The 19,692-nt window shown below is 52.4% G+C and overlaps 7 protein-coding genes across 7 annotated transcripts; 3 read left to right on the top strand and 4 right to left on the bottom strand.

Moving 5' to 3' along the window:
- Nucleotides 1-48: 48 nt before the first annotated feature.
- Nucleotides 49-978, bottom strand: ASPACDRAFT_38026 (EXPERA domain-containing protein; the record flags this gene model as incomplete). The annotated part of the gene is made up of 4 exons (XM_020200382.1): nucleotides 49-131; nucleotides 192-426; nucleotides 516-679; nucleotides 771-978. The coding sequence occupies 4 exons, from the start codon at nucleotides 976-978 to the stop codon at nucleotides 49-51; spliced, it is 690 nt and encodes a 229-aa protein (XP_020060807.1).
- Nucleotides 979-1,647: 669 nt separating this feature from the next.
- On the top strand, nucleotides 1,648-3,855 carry ASPACDRAFT_20996 (uncharacterized protein; the record flags this gene model as incomplete). Its single annotated transcript, XM_020198990.1, has 6 exons — nucleotides 1,648-1,766; nucleotides 1,842-1,876; nucleotides 1,932-2,001; nucleotides 2,067-2,234; nucleotides 2,305-2,663; nucleotides 2,714-3,855. The coding sequence occupies 6 exons, from the start codon at nucleotides 1,648-1,650 to the stop codon at nucleotides 3,853-3,855; spliced, it is 1,893 nt and encodes a 630-aa protein (XP_020060806.1).
- A 713-nt stretch (nucleotides 3,856-4,568) lies between these two features.
- Nucleotides 4,569-6,521, bottom strand: ASPACDRAFT_55942 (uncharacterized protein; the record flags this gene model as incomplete). The annotated part of the gene is made up of 1 exon (XM_020203074.1): nucleotides 4,569-6,521. The coding sequence occupies one exon, from the start codon at nucleotides 6,519-6,521 to the stop codon at nucleotides 4,569-4,571; it is 1,953 nt and encodes a 650-aa protein (XP_020060805.1).
- Nucleotides 6,522-6,871: 350 nt separating this feature from the next.
- On the top strand, nucleotides 6,872-8,954 carry ASPACDRAFT_109046 (misato family protein). The gene is made up of 5 exons (XM_020195347.1): nucleotides 6,872-7,108; nucleotides 7,175-7,377; nucleotides 7,436-7,874; nucleotides 7,931-8,469; nucleotides 8,526-8,954. The coding sequence occupies exons 1-5, from the start codon at nucleotides 7,037-7,039 to the stop codon at nucleotides 8,785-8,787; spliced, it is 1,515 nt and encodes a 504-aa protein (XP_020060804.1). The 5' UTR covers nucleotides 6,872-7,036; the 3' UTR covers nucleotides 8,788-8,954.
- A 247-nt stretch (nucleotides 8,955-9,201) lies between these two features.
- Nucleotides 9,202-12,631, top strand: ASPACDRAFT_74098 (Hsp70 family protein). Its single transcript, XM_020204121.1, has 2 exons — nucleotides 9,202-9,354; nucleotides 9,413-12,631. The coding sequence occupies exon 2, from the start codon at nucleotides 9,427-9,429 to the stop codon at nucleotides 12,403-12,405; it is 2,979 nt and encodes a 992-aa protein (XP_020060803.1). The 5' UTR covers nucleotides 9,202-9,354; nucleotides 9,413-9,426; the 3' UTR covers nucleotides 12,406-12,631.
- Nucleotides 12,632-13,904: 1,273 nt separating this feature from the next.
- On the bottom strand, nucleotides 13,905-14,699 carry ASPACDRAFT_55939 (uncharacterized protein; the record flags this gene model as incomplete). The annotated part of the gene is made up of 1 exon (XM_020203073.1): nucleotides 13,905-14,699. The coding sequence occupies one exon, from the start codon at nucleotides 14,697-14,699 to the stop codon at nucleotides 13,905-13,907; it is 795 nt and encodes a 264-aa protein (XP_020060802.1).
- A 2,333-nt stretch (nucleotides 14,700-17,032) lies between these two features.
- On the bottom strand, nucleotides 17,033-19,620 carry ASPACDRAFT_109042 (SDA1 family protein). Its single transcript, XM_020195346.1, has 3 exons — nucleotides 19,435-19,620; nucleotides 19,078-19,365; nucleotides 17,033-19,019 (listed from the first exon to the last, which is right to left on the bottom strand). The coding sequence occupies exons 2-3, from the start codon at nucleotides 19,302-19,304 to the stop codon at nucleotides 17,126-17,128; spliced, it is 2,121 nt and encodes a 706-aa protein (XP_020060801.1). The 5' UTR covers nucleotides 19,305-19,365; nucleotides 19,435-19,620; the 3' UTR covers nucleotides 17,033-17,125.
- Nucleotides 19,621-19,692: the final 72 nt, after the last annotated feature.

Raw genomic sequence — 19,692 nt, 5'->3', positions numbered from 1 at the left:
CGTCGCAAAACTGCCCGAATCTTGATGACATCATCAGTCCCCCTAGAATCATCGCTCTTTGTGTCGCTGCGAACGTTCTTTCAAGGCGTCGAAGGCTGCTGATATCGCTCGTATGCTCTGATAGAGGTAACCTATCCCTTGTCAATGCCTATCTACCAGGCCAAAAGGACCCATCCACAAGGGCAACTTACAGAATGGAACCACGATCCAAATGAAGTTCATGAAAAAGTAATAGACCCAGAAATAGAAGGCTTCCGGGCGACAATAGGCAATCCCATGCACGTAATGATCGAAGAGGCTCGTGGCATAATAGAGACTGTCGCCGTAGAGGTGGCTCATGCAGACAATGATCTGAAAGGGATGGCGCAAAGAGTGTTGAGTCGCGGTCAGATATGCGACTAAAAAGCACAACGGGCCCCAGACCATCTATTATCCCGGTCAGTGAATACACACCCAGCCACCATTCGGCGCACAGGCAGGCTATACTGATCAAGGATTGAGGAAGAGGGACCTACCACGGTGATGGTCTCCATACAAAGAACAAGTGTGTCGGAAGTCATGTACCGCGAGTCCGATAAGGCATATTCTTTCCAGAGCTGCCCAAAGAAGTCTTGAGCGGATGCCATGTGGTCATGATGGACCATGAAGTAACCTTCGAAGAAGCAATGGATACATCCCGCTAGAGGTTTCGTTTACATGTTAGCGCACCGGAAGCTTTGATGATGATTCTACCTTGCAGCTGCTGCTATAAAATCTGAGGCGAGTCTTACAGAGGGCAAACCACAGAATGGCAATTCGGTCTCGGGTTTGTATTTTCGGTCGTTTGAAGCCGGTCAGTGTCCAGGTAGCACCCAGCAAGGCTGTCACGCCTAGGCTGGCAGTGGCCAGGATAGTGAGCAACGGAGCCTCATTGGGCGCGTAGTCCTCGATGAGCGCGTCGATGGGATAGAACGGATGAGTGGGAGTCCGACGTTCCATCTTGATCAAATTTGCAAATGTGTGCAATAGGTGCAATAGGTTTGAAAACCCTCGAGGAGGTTCTCTAGAATTGTAAGCACTAAAGAACTAAACAAATTCAATTGAATTGAGATGTTGCATTTCGGCGGAAAATATATCTTCGACACTGGGGTCTCCTACTATGCACCGATACACCGCCAACTTAGTACTCATACATGAGTGACTTTCTTTCGTTTTCTTCTTCTTCTTCTTCCCCTCCCTAGCATCGATTTCTACCTGGCGATTTGACACCTGCCCTATTTCTGCACCTTCTACTGAGTATTATTCTTTTTTATTTGATCACTTTTTGGGCCTTGATTGCGAGATCGACCATAATATCTCCTAGTATGGTTAGACTGCCACGGGATTACCCGCTAGCCCACTCTGGTTAGAGCTCTGAACCTCAGGCCACAAATTTCCACTGCAGCTCCGTACAGTACTTGGTAGGTACCCCTACAATAATAATACCCGCTACGGGAGACACTGACTCCGTCTCCTACCAACTGCGACAAGCTGGCTACCTGCTCTTGTTCCTTTTGCCCCTCAATCGGCCATCTACCTCGGTCGCCCTCCTGGTTAACCATCCCATGGAGACTGTCACTCTCTTTTTTCCTTCTTCTTCTTCTTCCCCCTACCACATACAAGTCCGCAATGGCTCCTGGTCCATTTAGAAGGAAGCCCTTGGGTCTCGATGTGCCCCGCACCGTTGCGGTCGAGTCGCCGCCTGGCATTGCGGCACTCTTCGTCATTCGTTTCGACATCAAGGCTGGGTGAGTACCCGCCAGCTTCTGTGATGCATGCTCACCTTGCAGTGAGCTTCTACTGACAGTCGATTTCTGATGGAGTTACGTGATATCCTGGAAACGAACAACCCCTGGGGGTGAGTGACAGCGACAGCATTTCCGAGGAGCGCCCGAGCTTACTTGATCGACCAGTTGATATCGAAGGGGCCGTGGAATATAAATCACTTCCCTCCGGCTTACACAATGTGTCAGAGGACTTGGTGTAAGTTAGCAATTATATCGATGATGTGTGTCGACCGCTTGCTTACGGACGCTCGCTCCTTCCAGGTACTTCATCCATGAGCAATATGCTGGCATCAGTGCTTTTGTCAATTGGCCTGCGGAGGAGGCAGAGCGTAACGCGAAGATGTTCGCCATTGGAGTGCTTGTGCCCTTGAGCTCAGGAAGGCTGGGCAAGAGCTGGAGACATGCGCCGAAGCTCAAGGAATTGGCACAGTGAGTGATCTTGACCCACTTGCGGGTGTCGCATTGTACCATGTACCTCTGACGTTTGCGATCGCTGTAGGAATTATGCCCAAGACATGTCCAATACCCAGCCACTTGCAGAGTACTGGGAGGAATTTCAGACGCGAGAAAGTGACTTGTCTGCCATGCCTCCCGATTCTCCATTAGAATCTCCGCTCAGCTTCCGCCTGAGGGCCCACGGAGACCGAACTGACAGCATACATCGGGGTCGCGCATTTAGTGATGCGATCATGTTGGAAACGCCCAGGCCGGCCCTGACGCCCTTCCATCCAGCTTCTTCCCTTCCTAATTTTCTCGATTCATTCGGTCCCCTTATATTCCCCCTTTACAGAGCAGCCCTGCTGCGCAAGCGGGTTCTCTTCATGGCAGAGCCGCCAGTCCATGTTCCTTGCAGTTATGGTATGCTCATTCGTTCCTTCACTCGCGCTGCTGCTAAAAGCTGTCCCCAGTATATGATCTGTCTTTGTTGGCCTCGTTGCCTAATTCTCTCCTTCCCCTTCTTCCTCAGAATGGGCTCCCTCCTCCCCGACCGCGTTCTCTGTTCAACGTGGGCATACACGATATCCCCTACCTTTCTTCCTTCGTGGGCGTTTCCCCGAATAACGACCGTGACTCAGCCTGGATCGCTTGCAGCACGGACAGCGTCTTGAGTGTGAAGCCCGAACTCTTCGATGTTCTAGTCACCTTACCGCCCCCGCATTCCAGGAACGCGGCGGAGAAGGTGTTCCCCACCGTATCTATCTTCCACACCCAGCCCGCCAAGAATAAAACACCTCATTCAGTCGTTCTCAAAGCGACTCAGCGGGATGCGCGACGTTATTATACTCTCCGCAAGGGGCTCCGCCACGTTTCCCAGAACGAGGATACCCGAACAGACACTGACGACGATTCCGATGCTGCATCCACCTACTCTTCCAGTCCCATAGTTGAGCCCCTCTCTTGGGCTCGTCTGGCATATACATCCTTCATCTGGTGGGCCTCCGCGGGCGAAAAGCGCGATGGTCTATCCGAAGAAGAGGAAGAAGAGCATCAGATCGAGCAAGACACGCGCCTCCTCGCCAGCGTCGAGATTCTTCCCAGCCCTCCCTCAGGCTCCGTCGGCCGTCGAAGCATCCAGCCCCACGAGTCCGCGCAGCAGCCCCCGGAGATCGCTCTGGTCGCATACTTCCGTCGCCTCACCACACAAATCTTCGTCACCTTGTCCGACGTGATCGCCCGCCACGACAGTCGCAACCTCCCGGACGACGAGGACAATGACGACCTCCTTCCCGACGACGATGAACAACCGTATGAAGACGACGAGCCGGAAAACGACACCGACCCCTCTCTTGCCATTGGCCGCCAATCCACCCAAGAAGACGACTTCCACAGACCACTCCTTGCGCGGCAATCCTCCGGGTGTGCCAGCGGTAGCACCCAGGAGGACACCAAGCCCGTCAAGATTACGTCCGAAGACCTGACCGAAATGGGCCTGGACGTGTGGAGCGCCGCCGACCGGGTCTTTGTCGAGGAGCTCGTCATGCTCTGGTGGGGTCGGAAGGCGTACGTCGATAGCGCCCGGATCAGATGTTGTGGTATCTCCATCGTATAGGTTTGCTTGTACTGTATTTACTGCCGTGATACTCCTAGCCATCGTTTTCCTGCTCCCTGTCCGTTTCTTGTTTCCGTCGGGTAGCTCTGATGAGCGCAAAAGAAGACATAGTATATATTCGTAGTAAACAACTGTGCTAGGGTCATACTTTCTCTCTCGTCAGGGTGTACGCGCGATTAACTAACAAAAGTTCTTTCCGCTTGCGACTGAATCCGAGAAGCATCGAGCGAACAAGTTGTATCTGTCTAACCTGCACGTTCCAAGTACAGCCACCCACATGGGAGAACAGAAAGAGGAGTAACAGCAGATATAACCAAGAGAAGAAATGTTCACACGCAGACAGCATTCCAGACAAAGGAAATGTTACAGACGAAGCTGAGAGAAGAGAGTGTGAGAGCATAGACACCTGGGTTCGTGTGCTGACTTTGGTGGAAAGGCAAAAAAGTTGATTTCATGAGACTAGACAAAACAAATTTCACCGGGAATATTCATCAAGATCTTTTGAGACGTGCCATGATTGCCAAGAACGAACAAAACCACAAAAAGGACATGAAGAGCTCAATCTCCCCAAAAAAACGCCATGCCACTCGGAGTACCGGGGTATCAAGAGAGAGGGTTGAGTCATTAAGCTAGAGTTCTGAGAAAAATGTGTTGGGGAAGAGGTAGACAGGATAAAATGCGTCTGAGCTCGCATGAATGAGATAAGGTAGTAGTTAGTGGTAGGACATGCGGATGGGAGCACTTATATCGCGCCGATCCCGAATGGAGCCATCGCTTCTGGCTTCTGTGTGATGAAGACCAGGGATTCGCCGTGCGGATCGGACGGGAGTGACGCCCATCCCGCCGGAGCGCAGGGCGCTTTCACCAGCACTGATGGAGCGCTTCATCGTGTTGGTCCTGCCTCTACGCGCTCGGATCTGTGCCAGGGCTTCTTCCCGGCTTATGGGAGTTCCTGGGACATCAGCAAAGCGATTGGACGATGACTCGTCGTCGGCTCGTAGGGGAATTTTCCTGAGGTCTTCGTGCACTTGAGAGTTTCTGGCATCGTGCATTACGGGCAACACAGGGTCCCACGGAACATCAACGACTACCGAAGACCGGTGAGTTCCAGGAGTAGAGGTTGGGACAAAGGCCTCGCTTTCCATGATGGAATCATATGGTGTCTCATGCCTGTGGGTAGCATGCTTGGAGACAGGACTCCCTGTCATCGCTGGAGCTTCAGCTTCGCTCTCCACTTCTGCCAATGGTGAATGCAGCGCATTCTCGGGGAGCTGCTTCCGTGGAGATCCTCGGACAGGCGAAGGGATCGTGTGGAAAGTGCCCGTGGCAGGCGAAAAAGCGATAATAGGCTCCTCCGTAGGGTCATCGTCGTCATCTTCAGCATCCTCCACAATCTCTTCCTCGAATTCCTGAGCCTCCTCTAAATCGTCATCTTCGTCGACTGTCTCTCCCACATTCTCTTGTGCAGCGAAACCAGCAGGCTCGCCGACAGCCGTGTGCGAGTCCACCTCGTCATTTTTTGGGACGCCAATGTGATCTCCATACTGCTCAATTCCGTGTTCATGCACCTTCTGGTTGACCGCCTCGACTATTCCCGCTTCATGCACATGGTCGATTTCCTCTGGCTCGGTCAACCGGCAAGAACAGCGCTTGAATTGACACTCGAGTTTGAGGAACTCAATCAAATCTTCGGCATCTGTTCTTAGCTGGCGCTCGCGCTTTAGGATTCGTTCGAGTTCTTCCACCTTATCATGCCTCGCTTCTGACACGGCATATTCCTGGGCTCCTTGTCGGGGAGTGATGTCTGATAGTCTCTGTCGCTTGGGAGGAGTGTGGTGTGCAGGCGACGGTTTTGTGGCATGGACCATGGGTGAGTTGACGGAATCTTCGGCCGATCGTTTGGGTCTCCGAGGCGTAGGGGTTAGCAGTAGGGCGAGATCGCCTTCCGCTAAAGACATTCGTCCGGCGCCCTCTTGGCTAAGCTTGAAGCTATGGGCTTTCAGGCTTCGCGACCTGATATTGGCCTCCGCAACGCGTAGCTGCTCTTTGAGAACCTCCACCTCCTCTGTAAGCCCGGCGATGGCGTAAGCGCGCTCGAATGCCTCCTGTTTTGCCTGCTCTTTGACTCGGCGCTCCGTCTGCACTTCGTCTTTGAGGACTTTGGCCTCCGCCCTGGCATGTTTCAAGTCCTCCTGTACCTTGACAACCACCGAGCCAGCGCGGAAAGCCTCCTTTCTAGCTTTTCGAATCTCCTTTTCAAAAACTGTCCTCTCGTGAGCTTGGCGTTCCTTAGAGGTCTGAAGTTCTTCGAGCAATGATTCCAGGCGTTCACTGATGCGTCGTTCGCGAGACTGGGCTTCTGCAAGTTCTGCGTTGGCATGCGCCAGAGCAGACTCCGCCTCTTCCCGTCCTAAGATGGCGCGCTGCAAGGCTGCCGAGTTGCTAGCAGTCTGTTGCTGATGAGCGTGAGCGGGACTGTTGCCTCGAGAGGCGAGACCGTTGAGATAAGCGACCTTGGATTGAACATCGGAAAGACCCCTAGAGTGTGATCCTCGGAGGTTAAGGATGTTGGAAGTCAGTGAAGAGTTGGGGGTGAACTGTTGATTCATGCGTTCGGGCGATAGGGGGTTCAGGGCCTTCGTCGGGCTCGAAAACGGAGAGTCCATGACGAACAAGCCTGTGTGTTGTGATTGGGAAGGAGGGTAATAGTCAGTAAAGGGAGAACAGCAGTCAGTCTTCGATTCAGAACATGACAGTCATGCCCGAGAGGGAATGGATGACACTACGGGGTCGACGGTCAGACAGACAGACTGGATTTGAAAATGAACCCACTGATCTCCTCCTATCGGTGACGCACCCACTCTTTTCCCGCTTGTTTGTTGCCCGCAGCGTGATCACCTGACCGTTGCCCAGGACGACACATTTTAGCCGAGTTGGGCAAGCGGGGGCTCTAGTCTCAAAAAGGAAGGCTTCATTACCCGGGCGCCCGCGGCGCCGGTCTGTGCTGCGCATTGAAGCTGTGTGATGCGACGAGGTTAAATGCCCCAGTCATTAGATTGGGTAAAGTCTAGGCTCGTTGTCACCTTCAGCCCTGACTTTGACAGTGGAAAGTTTCCAGTGAGCTGACGTATTCGGGGATCGGATCAATTTCCCCATTTACGTGGGGCGACTCGGATTGAATATGCATGAAATTATCACCCTGCAGCTCGGTCAACGAGCAAATTATCTGGCTACGCACTTCTGGAATCTTCAAGTATGCTTCGACTGTGCCTGATCGAACCCTACCTTATCCATGAATCCAAGCTAAAGCGCCGGCTAGGAATCTTACTTTACATACAATGAGGATGAAGAGTCCCCCGTAGATCATGATGTTCACTTTCGACCTGGTGTCGCAGCAGATGGTACAGAGACCTTCACTCCTCGAACTGTTATCTATGATTTGAAAGGGGGATTTGGCACTCTGCGCAAATACAATGCCCTCTACCAGCTGTCAGAGGATGCTAATCCCGGTCAAGGACTGTGGTAAGTGGCCCATCGCTGGAAAATCCGTTTCCAGGTTTTTAACGTTGTGATGGTGCAGGGACGGAAAAGAGGTCCTACAGCAACAGACCCCCATCCTTCAGAGTGATTACCAGAAGAACCTGGATGCAGGGCTCCCCGCTCCCCCGCTATCTTCTGAGACAGTTCGATACTGGTCAGACTATAATCGTCTCTTCTACCACCCGCGATCGATTGTTCAGCTGACTGAGTACGAGCTGAACTCGAAGATCATGCCATTTGAGGACTGGGGTGTAGGGGAGGAACTCTTCAACGATCTCGACAAGGAGCATGATTTGTTAGATCGGGACCTGAGGCCCTTTGCCGAAGAGTGCGACCAAATGCGCGCAATCCAGCTTTTCACAGGCTCAGATGATGCATGGGGTGGCTTCGCTGCCCAGTATGTCGACAGAATTCGGGATGAGTATGGCAAGAAGGCAGTCTGGGTGTGGGCTGTAGAGAATGGCCGCAAGGTTGACCGGGTGAGTCTTATTGCCTCCTGTTGCCTGGCCTGCACCATCCTCGCTAACTCCGGCAGCAAACCCAATACAAGCGTGATCTGAATAAGTCTCGGTCCATCTACGCTATTTCTCCTCAAGCTTCTCTATATACACCTGTCGTCGACCCGCCTAGCCGGCGACCGTCAACGATTCATCTCGACCCTCACTCCGAATGGTACACTTCAGCACTAATCAGTTCCGCTTTGGAAACTGTGACACTTCCCACCCGTCTTCGCCCGTATCACGACTTTGAGGCCTCATTGGCAGGGGACGATGGCGTCCACAAGATATTCGAGCTTCAGTCTACGATTGTGCCAGGTGACGAGGTTGCCGAGCACTCCACGCAAGGTCCTAACACCCACGCCGATCGAGAAGAGAACACAGAAGGCCCAAAGCCCCAGACCGAATTCGAACTGGACTTCACATACAACGGCCTGGGCGGCGACACAGCTCATATCTTTAATCAACTTCAAGTGTCGCGTGGCATAACCACCGAGCGGAAAGGCCAGTTTCCTACAGAGGACCTGGGTACCGTGCGCAGGCAACGACTCTACAACTCCGAGCCCATGTTCCAGAGGTGAGGACAAGGAGCTCATAACCTGTTCACCGCTCAAATACTGATCATACCGATAGATTTCATGCGCCGCTGGCGTTCCCCATCTTGGATAGCTTCCCTCACAACATGTTCACTCTTCCCCAGGCAAAGGAGAAGGTCCAAGTGCTTGCAGCATTGACAGCTTCCTCCCGGACGGCCGAGAAGCTCAAGGTGCTAGAGACGCTCGCCGGGCGAGTCGCACAAGTGGATGAGAGGGAGGCACTAGTCAACGGGTTGGGTGAGATTAGAGAGTCGTATGAGACTGGTTGGATGAGCGACTCCGACTTCGATGACGATTAGACGTATGGAGCAGAAAGTATGAGACATGAAAAACTTATATCCATGTGTACATTGTACTCCGTACTGCATAGTGCATGGCATCCGATCTAGCAGTATGTAGTAATACCGTGGACCCGTAGATAGACCCTGGAATTGGGGTGGATCCGCAGTGCAAACAAAGCGGGCGGTGTGATGTGTTTGCATTATTCGGTCGGCCAAACGTGGCCTCTCCAATCAATTCATCGAACATTCGACTGGCATCTTTCTTTTACTACTCTGTCCTTGTTCACCATATTCTTACTGCCAGGTGGCCAGTATACTAGAGCTTCGTTGTCGTCTAGATGGCTCTGCGGAGATAAAAGGTGTCTTAGGTACCTCTCTTCTCCCCTCTCTTACCATAGGTTGCTTTCGCCTTTCGCTAACCTCATCTGCCGTCATAGTTCACTACCACTAACTTGCTAATTTCATGTTACTGTATTGATAGTTAGACTGTCACTCGCTTGCGGCGATCATATCAACCAGATTACATCTGGGCACAGAGCTAGAGCTCATTAGATGTCAAGCGTTGTATTAAAGCGTCTCTCGGAGGTATGCGACCCTTAGGCGCAATCTGCTGATTGGGACGGCTGCTGACGAGCTTTTTTAGTAAACGCATAGACCATGGCTTCCAGAAGCCGTCAACACATATACGGCTCCCGAAAGTCTCTCACATCCTCTCCCGTCCTATCCTTCGTGATCGTTCCTTTTCTACTGCTCTTTTTGAGCTTCCCTGCCCCCGCTGCTGCAGCGGGATCCGCCGTTCTCGGTCTTGATGTCGGCACAGAATATTTCAAAGCCGCCCTGGTCAAACCAGGAATTCCTCTAGAAATTGTTCTCACCAAGGATTCGAAGCGCAAGGAATCAGCCGCCGTTGCGTTCAAACCTACCCGCGAAAGCGATGCCCTGTTTCCCGAGAGATTCTACGGCGGCGATGCCCTGGCCTTAGCCGCCCGGTATCCCGACGATGTATACGCCAACCTCAAGACCCTGCTCGGACTCCCTTTCGATATCGATGACGAAACGATCAAGACATATCACAACCGGTACCCTGCGTTGCGACTTGAAAAGGCCCCTGGCGATCGTGACACTGTTGGACTTCGGAGCAACCGACTTGGCGAGGCAGAGAAGAAGGACGCTTTTCTCGTCGAGGAGGTTCTTGCCATGCAGTTGAAGCAAATCAAGGCTAATGCCGATACCCTGGCTGGAAAGGGATCCAACATTCAGGATGCGGTGATCACCTACCCCTCCTTCTATACCGCGGCGGAGAAGAGAAGTCTCCGCTTGGCGGCGGAGTTGGCAGGTTTGAATGTCGAAGCGTTCATTAGTGATGGCCTTGCTGTCGCTTTGAACTACGCAACCAGCCGCACTTTCCCCAGTGTGTCGGACGGAGAGAAGCCCGAGTATCACATTGTCTATGACATGGGCGCTGGCTCTACCACGGCCAGTGTCGTTCGCTTCCAAAGCCGCGCGGTCAAGGACATCGGCCGCTTCAACAAGACCGTCCAGGAAGTTCACGTCCTGGGTACCAGCTGGGACAAGACACTTGGCGGAGACTCTCTCAACGACCTGATTGTCGAGGATATGATCGCCGATCTGGTTGAGGAGAAAAAGCTGAAAGGCCGCGTCACCCCGGCTGATATTAAGGCTCACGGCAAGACTATGGCAAGACTCTGGAAGGATTCTGAGAAGGTTCGTCAGGTTCTCAGTGCCAACACTGAGACTGGGGCTTCGTTTGAGAGCCTGTACGAGGAAGAGGTTAACTTCAAGTATCGCCTCACCCGGTCTAGGTTTGAGGAGCTTGCCGCGCATCACATTGCCCGCGTTGGAAAGCCTCTCGAGCAGGCTTTGGAGCTTGCCGGTTTGCAGATGAATGACATCGAATCTGTCATTCTTCACGGTGGTTCAATTCGCACGCCATTTGTGCAGAAGGAGCTTGAGAGTGTCTGTGGATCAGCTAGCAAGATCCGCACCAGCGTCAATGCTGATGAAGCCGCCGTGTTCGGAGCTGCATTCAAGGGGGCAGCTCTCAGTCCAAGCTTCCGTGTCAAGGATATCCGTGCCAACGATGCCGCGGCTTACAGTGTTGTTTTGAAGTGGACTTCCGAATCCAAGGAGAGACAACAGAAGCTTTTCACACCCACCTCTCAAGTTGGATCCGAGAAGCAGGTCACCGTAAAGAACCTGGATGATTTTGATTTCGGCTTTTACCAGCAAGTTCCCCTCGTCGAGAGCGTTGCTGAGACTCCTGTTCTAGGCGTGAAGACGCAGAACCTCACTGCTTCTGTTTCCAAGTTGAAGGAAGACTTTGGCTGCTCGGCTGCCAACATCACCACCAAGTTCGCCATCCGCCTCAGCCCTGTTGACGGGCTTCCCGAAGTTGTGGGTGGATCCGTCAGCTGCGAAGTTGAAGGAGCCAAGAAGGGAAGTGTCGTTGAGGATGTCAAGGGATTTTTCGGTCTAGGCAAGAAGGATGAACAGGCTCCTCTGGGTGAAGAGGGTGAAGCCAACGAGTCCATTACACTGGAACCAGAGGAACAAGCTTCGACCACCTCTTCGGACGCATCCACGTCTACCACGACTGCCAAGGAAACGAAGAAGAGCTCTCTTCAGACCAAGCTCGAGACTATCCCTGTCAGCTTCACCACCACTCCTCTGGGGCTTCCTGCACCGTCTACGGCTGAGCTCGCTCGTATCAGGGCCCGTTTGGCCGCATTCGACGCTTCGGACCGCGAGCGCTTCCTCCGTGAAGAGGCCTTGAATGAGCTGGAGTCCTTTATTTACCGCAGCCGTGATCTCGTGGAGGATGAGGGCTTCGTCAAGATGTTGACTCCTGAGCAGTTGATTACCTTGAAAGAGAAGGCCGCTGCCGCCAGCGACTGGCTGGACGGCGAGGGCGCTGACGCCAAAACTTCAGATTTCAAGGAGAGACTTAAGTCTCTGAAAGACATCGTCAACCCTGCTCTCAAGCGAAAGAAGGAGAGCGCCGATCGCCCAGCCCGTATTGAGCTTTTCCAGGATGTCCTGAAGAACGCCAAGACAGTGATGGACCTAATGGAGAAGCAGATTCAACAAGATGAGGACCTTCACTCGTCGAGCGTTGTCGCTAGTGAACCCACAGAATCGAGCTCGTCGCCATCGGCAAGCGAGGCTCCCGCCCAGCCTGTGGACCTCGATGAGGACCCCTACGATACCTCCTCCAGCAGCAGCACCTCTTCCGCTCCCACCACCACCGCTAAGCCCAGTGGACCGAAGTACTCTATCTTCCAGCCCTATGATCTAGCCAGCTTGTCCAAGACCTATGAATCTACGAACACTTGGTTCGAGACTCAAATGGCCATCCAGGAGAAGCTTACTGTCACGGATGATCCGGCCTTCACCGTTGCCGAGCTTGATACTCGTCTTCGTGAATTGGAGCGCGCCATGAACCGCATCTACGAGAAGATGGGCGCGGCAGCGGCCAAGTCGGGCAAGAGTGAGCAGCCCAAGAAGAGCAGCAACGGCAAAAAGGGCAAGAGCAGTACCAAGAAGGAACAAGAGTCCACGACGGCGACGACGACATCTGCTGAGTCCAAGAAGAGCAATGTCAAGGACGAGTTGTAATCCTCTGTCCGGTGTGGTGCTACATTGTTTGGGAAGTATGGATGGAGAAAATGGTAGGGAGTTAAGGTTGAGCGTTGACTTTTTGTAACTTTTCTTTCCCTAGATTCTTTCCAGCTTTTTACCCCTGTATCATGCATGCTATGCTGGGTAATTGCATGCTTGAGTCATGTATTGTACTTTCATAGTGGCTCAACAAGAGGTTTATCATACTCTACGCAGGTTACCCTATCCAATCTTATAGTTACTGTATTTTTCACCGCTGGTCTCACCGCCTGTGTCTGTCCTTCTGCAGTGCACTCACTCACTCCAGGCTGGATCATCTATCTTCCGCCATTATCCGCCCTGCCCGTATTCGCGCAACCTTGGGGGCCCCCGCAACCTGGAACTCCACCTCATTTCCTACTCAGAATTCCCCCGCATAGTCAAGAAGAGAGAACGAGAAGAAGAGATTCGGGGCTCAGAGTATTATTAACTACGTGAATCTGTGACCCTAAAGCTGTTATAGGCGCAAAGCAGCCGAATTAACCTCGGGACTACAGGCGAGAGGAGCTTCTCTATATATACTTGTCATTCGGAGCACCACCACTGCTTCTATTAGACCAATCCATGACACCCCAGTGTCTCCCCATTAATACACTCCCTTCAGAGACACAATGGCATTCCAACATACAGCCATTCACACCCACCAGATAATCCCGGAAGCCGAGACCGCCCTCCATCATCTACAGGGGGTAATCGAGACTGCCCCGGTGGCCAGAGTTGAAAAAAATAAAAACATTATGTTCGCGAACCACTTCATGGACCAACACGCGGCGCCTTTGTTAACGTACTTAGAGCTAGAGGTTGGTGCTGGGCTCGTATGTGTGTTTCGATGGCGCTGTAGATCTGTTTCCGGGGCTGACCTGTTTGGTTATCACGAAGATCAAGAAGCGGGGTTGATGGGTGCACTACATGTACTACTGTGTGTACATTGGCTTTTGTTGGTGTATGAGGGAGTTCTGGGGTTGGTTGGAGCGCGTTGTTTGTCTTGTATTTCAATCTCAAGTCAGTTCATCTCTTATTGCTTGGGGATTGCAAGTCAATATACGGAGTACACTATCCATACAAGCGATCGGCTCTCCCTCGCATTGATACTCGTAAAGATGAGGTGAAGGGGGGTAAAAATATGTACAGTACAATAAATCCGTCACCCAAAAGTCCATCCCAGATCATAAAAGCATAGCCTAGATCAATCATAGCAAAACCTCTGCTGAACCCTTTCCAGCATATCATCATAGCCCTGAGTATCACTGGATCACTGGAACCAGCCAGTAAACGCCCCTCGACAAGAGAACTGGGTAAAAAAAATGGTAAAAGTACAGACAATGGCAGCGCTGGCTAAAAAATAAACAGAGACAAATCCATACAAAGCACAACATCTTGATTCAACCCTTCTTCTTCCCCCACCCCCCGCCCCCCAAACGTCTCCAGGCAGGTATTGGAAGCCAAATGGCGAAAAATCAAACACCCCCCATCTCCACCTCCTTGCACGCCCCCGGAGACCCATCAAGCTCGTACCCATCCACCTCCTCCCGACTCCTCAAAAAAGCCGGTTCCTCGAAGTCCGTCCCAAGTTCCACGTCCATCGTAGTAGCAACAGTACAAGCGCCACCCCGTCCGGTGACTACAAACCGCCTCCGGAGGGTATCGTTCTTACTCCGCGGCGCGAGAATCGTCCTCCCAATGACCGCAGCAGCAGACTCTGCTCGGGAGGTCCGCTGACCCCACATCTCAGCGCCGGGGGAATCATCCATCTCACTGTCACTCTCATTACTGTCGGCGCGGTAGTAATCGAGGTCCCCTAAGCCGCGCTTCTTACCCGTGAACGGGAGTGAGGAGGCGGAGTCAGTGGACTCCTGCGAGCTGGCGGGGAGGGAGAATGCGTCGCCTTCGTCGGTGGTGATCAGAGAACCGGACGGGTCTTGGTCATGGTGGTAAGATGGCGGGGGCCCGGAGAGCAGGGCTTTGCTCGATTGGTGGTGAGTCTTGTAGCCCTCGGCGATGGACTTGCGGACGCGCATGCCGACGGAGAGGAGGGAGGCCTGGACCTTCGGGGCGAGGGTCGGGGTCGGGGAGCAGGTGGAGGTGGAGTAGTGGTTGTGGGTGTGGTGGGCGGTTTGCGAGGGGTGGGCAGTTGGGTCGGTGGCTGTAGTGAAGAAGGTGGTGATCGGGGGTTGAAAGCGGCGGCGTTTGGAGTTGGGGTCGGTTGTTGTGGCTGCACTAAGAGTGCGGTGGATCGAGGCCGAGGGTGACATGTTGGGCTTGGACTTTTTGTGTGTTTGGTGGGCGAGAAGGTGGTTTTGTGATAGAGAGGGCCCCTAGGGATGGTGGGGTGTGGGGTAGTTTGGGCGGGCTGAGTTTTGTTGATGTAATTGCTTAGATATAATTTGATGGAGGGGGGTTTCCGAATGGAGTGTTAGAGGCAGCAAAAGAAAGTGAGGCCTACTACGGGGTAGTTGTCCAGTTGGTGTAGCGGGGGGATTGAGAAGAACAAGGAGAGTATGAAAATGAGATGAAGAACAGGAAGAATGATGGAAGACGGCGGCGAAGAGAGAAGAAGTAAATTGGAGGCTGGGGTTTCTTCTTTGGGTCGCATCCCGCGACGCGCTTCCGACGCGCTGCGCCGGAGTCTGGCACGTGTCATATGTCACGTGCTCAGTATCATCCTTGATCTATTCCTTCTGGGACTAGTCTGATCTGGTATACTACTAAGTTATGTACCATAGTCCCAACAATGATGCTATCTACTATATTTACTGTCACTCACCCTTGGTAGAGCTTCTTCTTCTCCTCAAACTTGCCACCTACATGATGCTGCCGTCTATCTATGGTCGGACTAATAATTGCAAACCGAAAACGCTCTAGCTGCGATGTCATTTATTTATCATGAACTTTCATCGGAATAGGATTCCGCGGAACAACCGACTCCTTAAGTCACCATTAAGCATTGGAGTTACTATAAAGCAAAGGTTCTTCCACCTCTCATCCGCGTTTGTCTTTCCATCACTGGCCGGGGCCTCCGAAAGTCGTAACTTTGGAATCACTTGCCTCGATGAACTGCATGTGATGTACTCTGAGAGGCACAGTGGTCCTGTTCGATCGCAGCAATCAAGGTATCAGCCGAAGCTGAGCATCAATCACGAGTACCGTTTTCATCACTGGCATGGGCCTCAGAAAGTCGTAACAAGGAAATCACTTGCTTCGATGATGAACTGCATGCGATGCTGCCTGAGAGGCACGGTGATCCTGTTCAATCGCAGCAAGCAAGATATCAGCCGAAGCTGAGCATCATTCACGAGTAGCGTTTTCATCACTGGCCTGGGCCTCAGAAAGTCGTAACAAGGAAATCACTTGCCTCGATGATGAACTGCATGCGATGCTTCCTGAGAGGCATTTTGACCCTAGGACACGCCAGCTGAAGGAGCATCATCCCCTAGACTGTGGACTGACATGGATCTTCAATCGAAAGAAGACAAATGCCTGCTCTGGTTGCTGCAATATCCCATTCGACTGCTCGAAAACGCAAGGGGACGAGAGAAGATGATGGTGATAAGTACAGAATCGAGGGAGTCACTAGGGAGAGTCAACTTAAATAGCAACGACGTTGTCTAATTCATGATGTTTAAGGAAGTTACTATGGAACAATTACGGCATCGACGCCGCCTGCTCTTGCTCATCTAAGATCGATATATCTCAGGAAGTTACTATGGAACCATAACGGCATCGGCGTCGCTTGCTCTTGCTTAGCTACGGCTAGTCTGTTAGGCTATAAAACGGCATTCAAACCGTAACGAAAGCTCCAGCGTGCTCATCGCACTGTCCAAGTGGACGGTTTAGAAAATCTTATATGATGCTACTACGTGGGCAGGTAGGCATCCTTGGAAAAAGCTGTCGTGAAATGATAGGAAGATCTTGAAAAGCCTATGGTGCATCTACTTCCAACATCACCTTCCTAGGCCTCGAATGTCAAGACGTCATGGGTCTACTCAGGTGTTGACAAGAATACGAGAATGAATTCGCCGTCTATTTCCTTCAAGAATTCCGTTTGACATGCTTTCATCTATGGAATGATGCCGAAACGGCCAGCTACAAGCTGGTGTGCGAAGGTCTGGACGGCTCATGCTGATTAGGGCATCATCTGTAATTTACCTTGCCAGTAAGGTAGGTAGGTTACGTTGCTTCAACACGACCCCTGAGAGTTTTCTCACTTTGGGAAAGCCCTTTCAAGGCTGACAGCGGTTCTTACCTGCTCAGTTCGGCAGCTTCCAACCCTAGCTCAGGGTCTACATAGCGTTGAGGATTAGACCACCGAGATATGGCAGTCACTTAGGTACACTCTACTTACTCCTTACATAGGGCACAGGAGAGACAGCAATGGCCAGTGCAAGATGCGGTTCATCTAATTGCCCTTGTACAAAATTCACATGATCCAGTCATCAAGCAAGGTGCGATAGAGACCACTCTTCCTAGAAACGTACTGCAGTATCTTGAGGTGTTCTTTTCTCCTTTCGGAGCGCTCTACTGTTCTGGCAGTCAATCTCTTCACCTAAATACTACAGGGTGTCACGTACCCTATGTATAATGTACGGCACCATTCGCATAAGCAGAGTAATATATAATTTGCAAGCTTCTCGACAATCTACAATTCAGAAATAAAACAAGGGTATCATCAAGATATACCTCAATTGCCAGTGTTTCCCCTGCGACCACCACGCTTGGCTCGCTCCTGGTGCGCCTTCAAGACCGCCCGCGTTTGCACCAGACTGCGCTTGTTCTTGCTCTTCGCCTTGCCTAGGGTCATGAGGAAGTTCTTCTTACGAGCCTTCTCCTTGTTGGTAGTACTCTTGCCCTGTGCATCCTTCTTCTCCTTGCGCTTGGCGGTCACACTCTTGTGCTCAGCCCGATCCGTCTTGCCCTCCTTGGCATGAGCAATGCGTTCCTCGCGCGTGGCTTTGCCGGCGGACAGAGCTGCCAGACCCTCGATCTCTTCAGCCGTCAGGGGGTCGTCGTGGTGGCGGTTGCTGGCAGATTGACGCCCCTTCACGCCCGCAAGGGCGTTGACAGCTGCTTCGGTGCGTAGCTCCTGCAGCTTCGCCAGATCGGCGGGCGTAAGAATGCGAGTAGCTGCCAGGCTGAGCTTCTGGTCTAATTCCTTCTGCGCCTCGGACTCTTCGGTGGTCGCCTTCGCAGCAGTCTCCGCAGCAGTCTCTTCATCCGACTTGGCCTTCTTCTTCGGACGTTTCGAGTCTTCGTCGTCGTCATCCGAGTCACTTAGCTCAATCTCAGCATCACTTTGCACCTGAATCCAGCCATCAGAGTCATCGCTGTCCTCGTCCTCCTCGACATTCCAGGCATCCCAATTGTCCTCTTCTTCTTCCTCTTCGGCATCTTCCGCATCGGAGGGCAGGCCCTTCTCGGCCCTCTTCTTGCGGCGTTCCTCTTCCTTCCATTGCTCAAGCAGCTCGATGCCCTCGATACCGCCGGCCGCTTGCTCGGCGAAGCGTTTCTCCTTCTTCTCTCCCGACCGCAGGCCCATAGAGGCTTCCTTTCCACGGTCTCTTCTCTTGAGCCATTCAGGGTTGAGTTCACGGAACAGACTGAGCAGACCACGAGCGGCCATGACCACTCCCTTGTCCTTACTCTTTCTGTACATGACAAGATCTTGCAACAGAGTCTCGTTCATCGCAAGGGGTTGACGCGCGCAAATCTCTCTGATAGCATTGAGACCTGCGGATGCGACTTCTGCTGCCGACGCTTCGGAAACGAACTCGTTGGCGATCTTCTGAACCAAGGGCTCAAGGTCATCGGGAGGAACCAGATCGTGAGAGGCCTGCGCAAGGGAAGCCAAGAACGAAGTGACGGAAGGCTGGCGGGGCGTGAGGTATTTTTGGAAATAAGAGTACAGATGCATGATGTGAAGCTTGTGCAAACCGACCAGGCGAGTCACAAGCTGAAGAACCAACAGCTTCTGATCCAGGTTCAATTTGGACTTGGTGCTCTGTAGGTGCTTGGAGAACAGGCTTTCTGCGTACCCCTGGGGATCGTGCAACAGGTGAAGCGCGGAGAAGTTCAGCGGGTGGGGTTGGTTCTTCTTGCGCTCACGGCGCTTAACGGTTGCTCTGGCTTTCTCGACAGCGCGAGCCTTCTTTTTGGTCTTCTTGTTGATGCCGATGATATGCTTTACTCTGCCCATGTCGATGGCCTCTTCATCGCTGCTCTCATCCTCCATCTCTTCACGTTCCTTATCACCACCCAGAAAGAAGCGGATTCCGCCCACAATGACCTTCTCGTTGGTAGCAAGACTAGCCTCCTTCATGACTTCGACAGCCTTGGCATCAGTCCAAATCTGGCGCTTCCACAATTCGCGCGTAAGCTTGATAGCCCACAGACCCTTGGAGGAGGTGCGGTCGGAAGTGACTAGGTTGTAAAGGACGGTCTGCATGGTACGGTTGAGTTTGTGATTCGTAGACTTCGCATTGGAAGATCGCAGGTCCATCAGGATCTTTTGAAACAGTAATGCGCGCAGTGTCTTGCTGGGCGTGGAGATGAGAATAGGGAACAGCGTCTGAAGGAGTCTAGAGTCGCACGGATTAGCGGTAGCGCTTGATTGGCCAACATTTGAAAAGGACCTACGTCGCGGAATCCAAGAGTTCCTTCTTTCTCAAAAGTACCAAGCTTCCAACGATCTTCTCCCGCAACTCCGCCTGCAAGATCAAGTGATGCTGCGACAGGATATCCATCAGTTGCTGAGGAAAGTCCTTTGTAATCTCAGGGTAGCAGTCGGCCACGTGGGCGATGAAATCGATCAGTTCACGGAGCGAGATGATACCCGTGTCAGTGGCCGACGAAGGTGCCGCCATGAAAATCTCGCGGTGACTCTCATATTGGTAGTGCTGAGCGCGAAAATCTTCGATGTAGGACCTGACAGAGGCACCCTGGTTAGCTTACTTCCAGCAGTCGTAGGGATTGTATCGGAAGAGCATGACTTACTTGGGGTCTCTTCTGATCTTGTGCTGAAGATTAGGCCTGAAGAAGAGAGATCACAACGTGTCAGAGGTCGTGATGAAGTTCTCTCTCCGAGTCGGCGGGTAGAATTTTCTCTGTCCGACGGTGAGGAGCACTTACAGATCAGCCTCGACCTTTTCCAAGGCCCCTAACTTCCTCTTCACCATATTCGCGACTGGATGTGGTGAGAATTTAGAGGAGTGATATGGGTTGATAGGGGAGGGAAGGGGGGGGGGGGGGGGT

Source organism: Aspergillus aculeatus, assembly GCF_001890905.1.
Source record: "Aspergillus aculeatus ATCC 16872 unplaced genomic scaffold ASPACscaffold_1, whole genome shotgun sequence".
Taxonomy (NCBI): Eukaryota; Fungi; Ascomycota; class Eurotiomycetes; order Eurotiales; family Aspergillaceae; genus Aspergillus; species Aspergillus aculeatus.
Note: the sequence above shows the minus strand (reverse complement) of the source record. Positions and strands in the feature narration are given on the sequence as shown.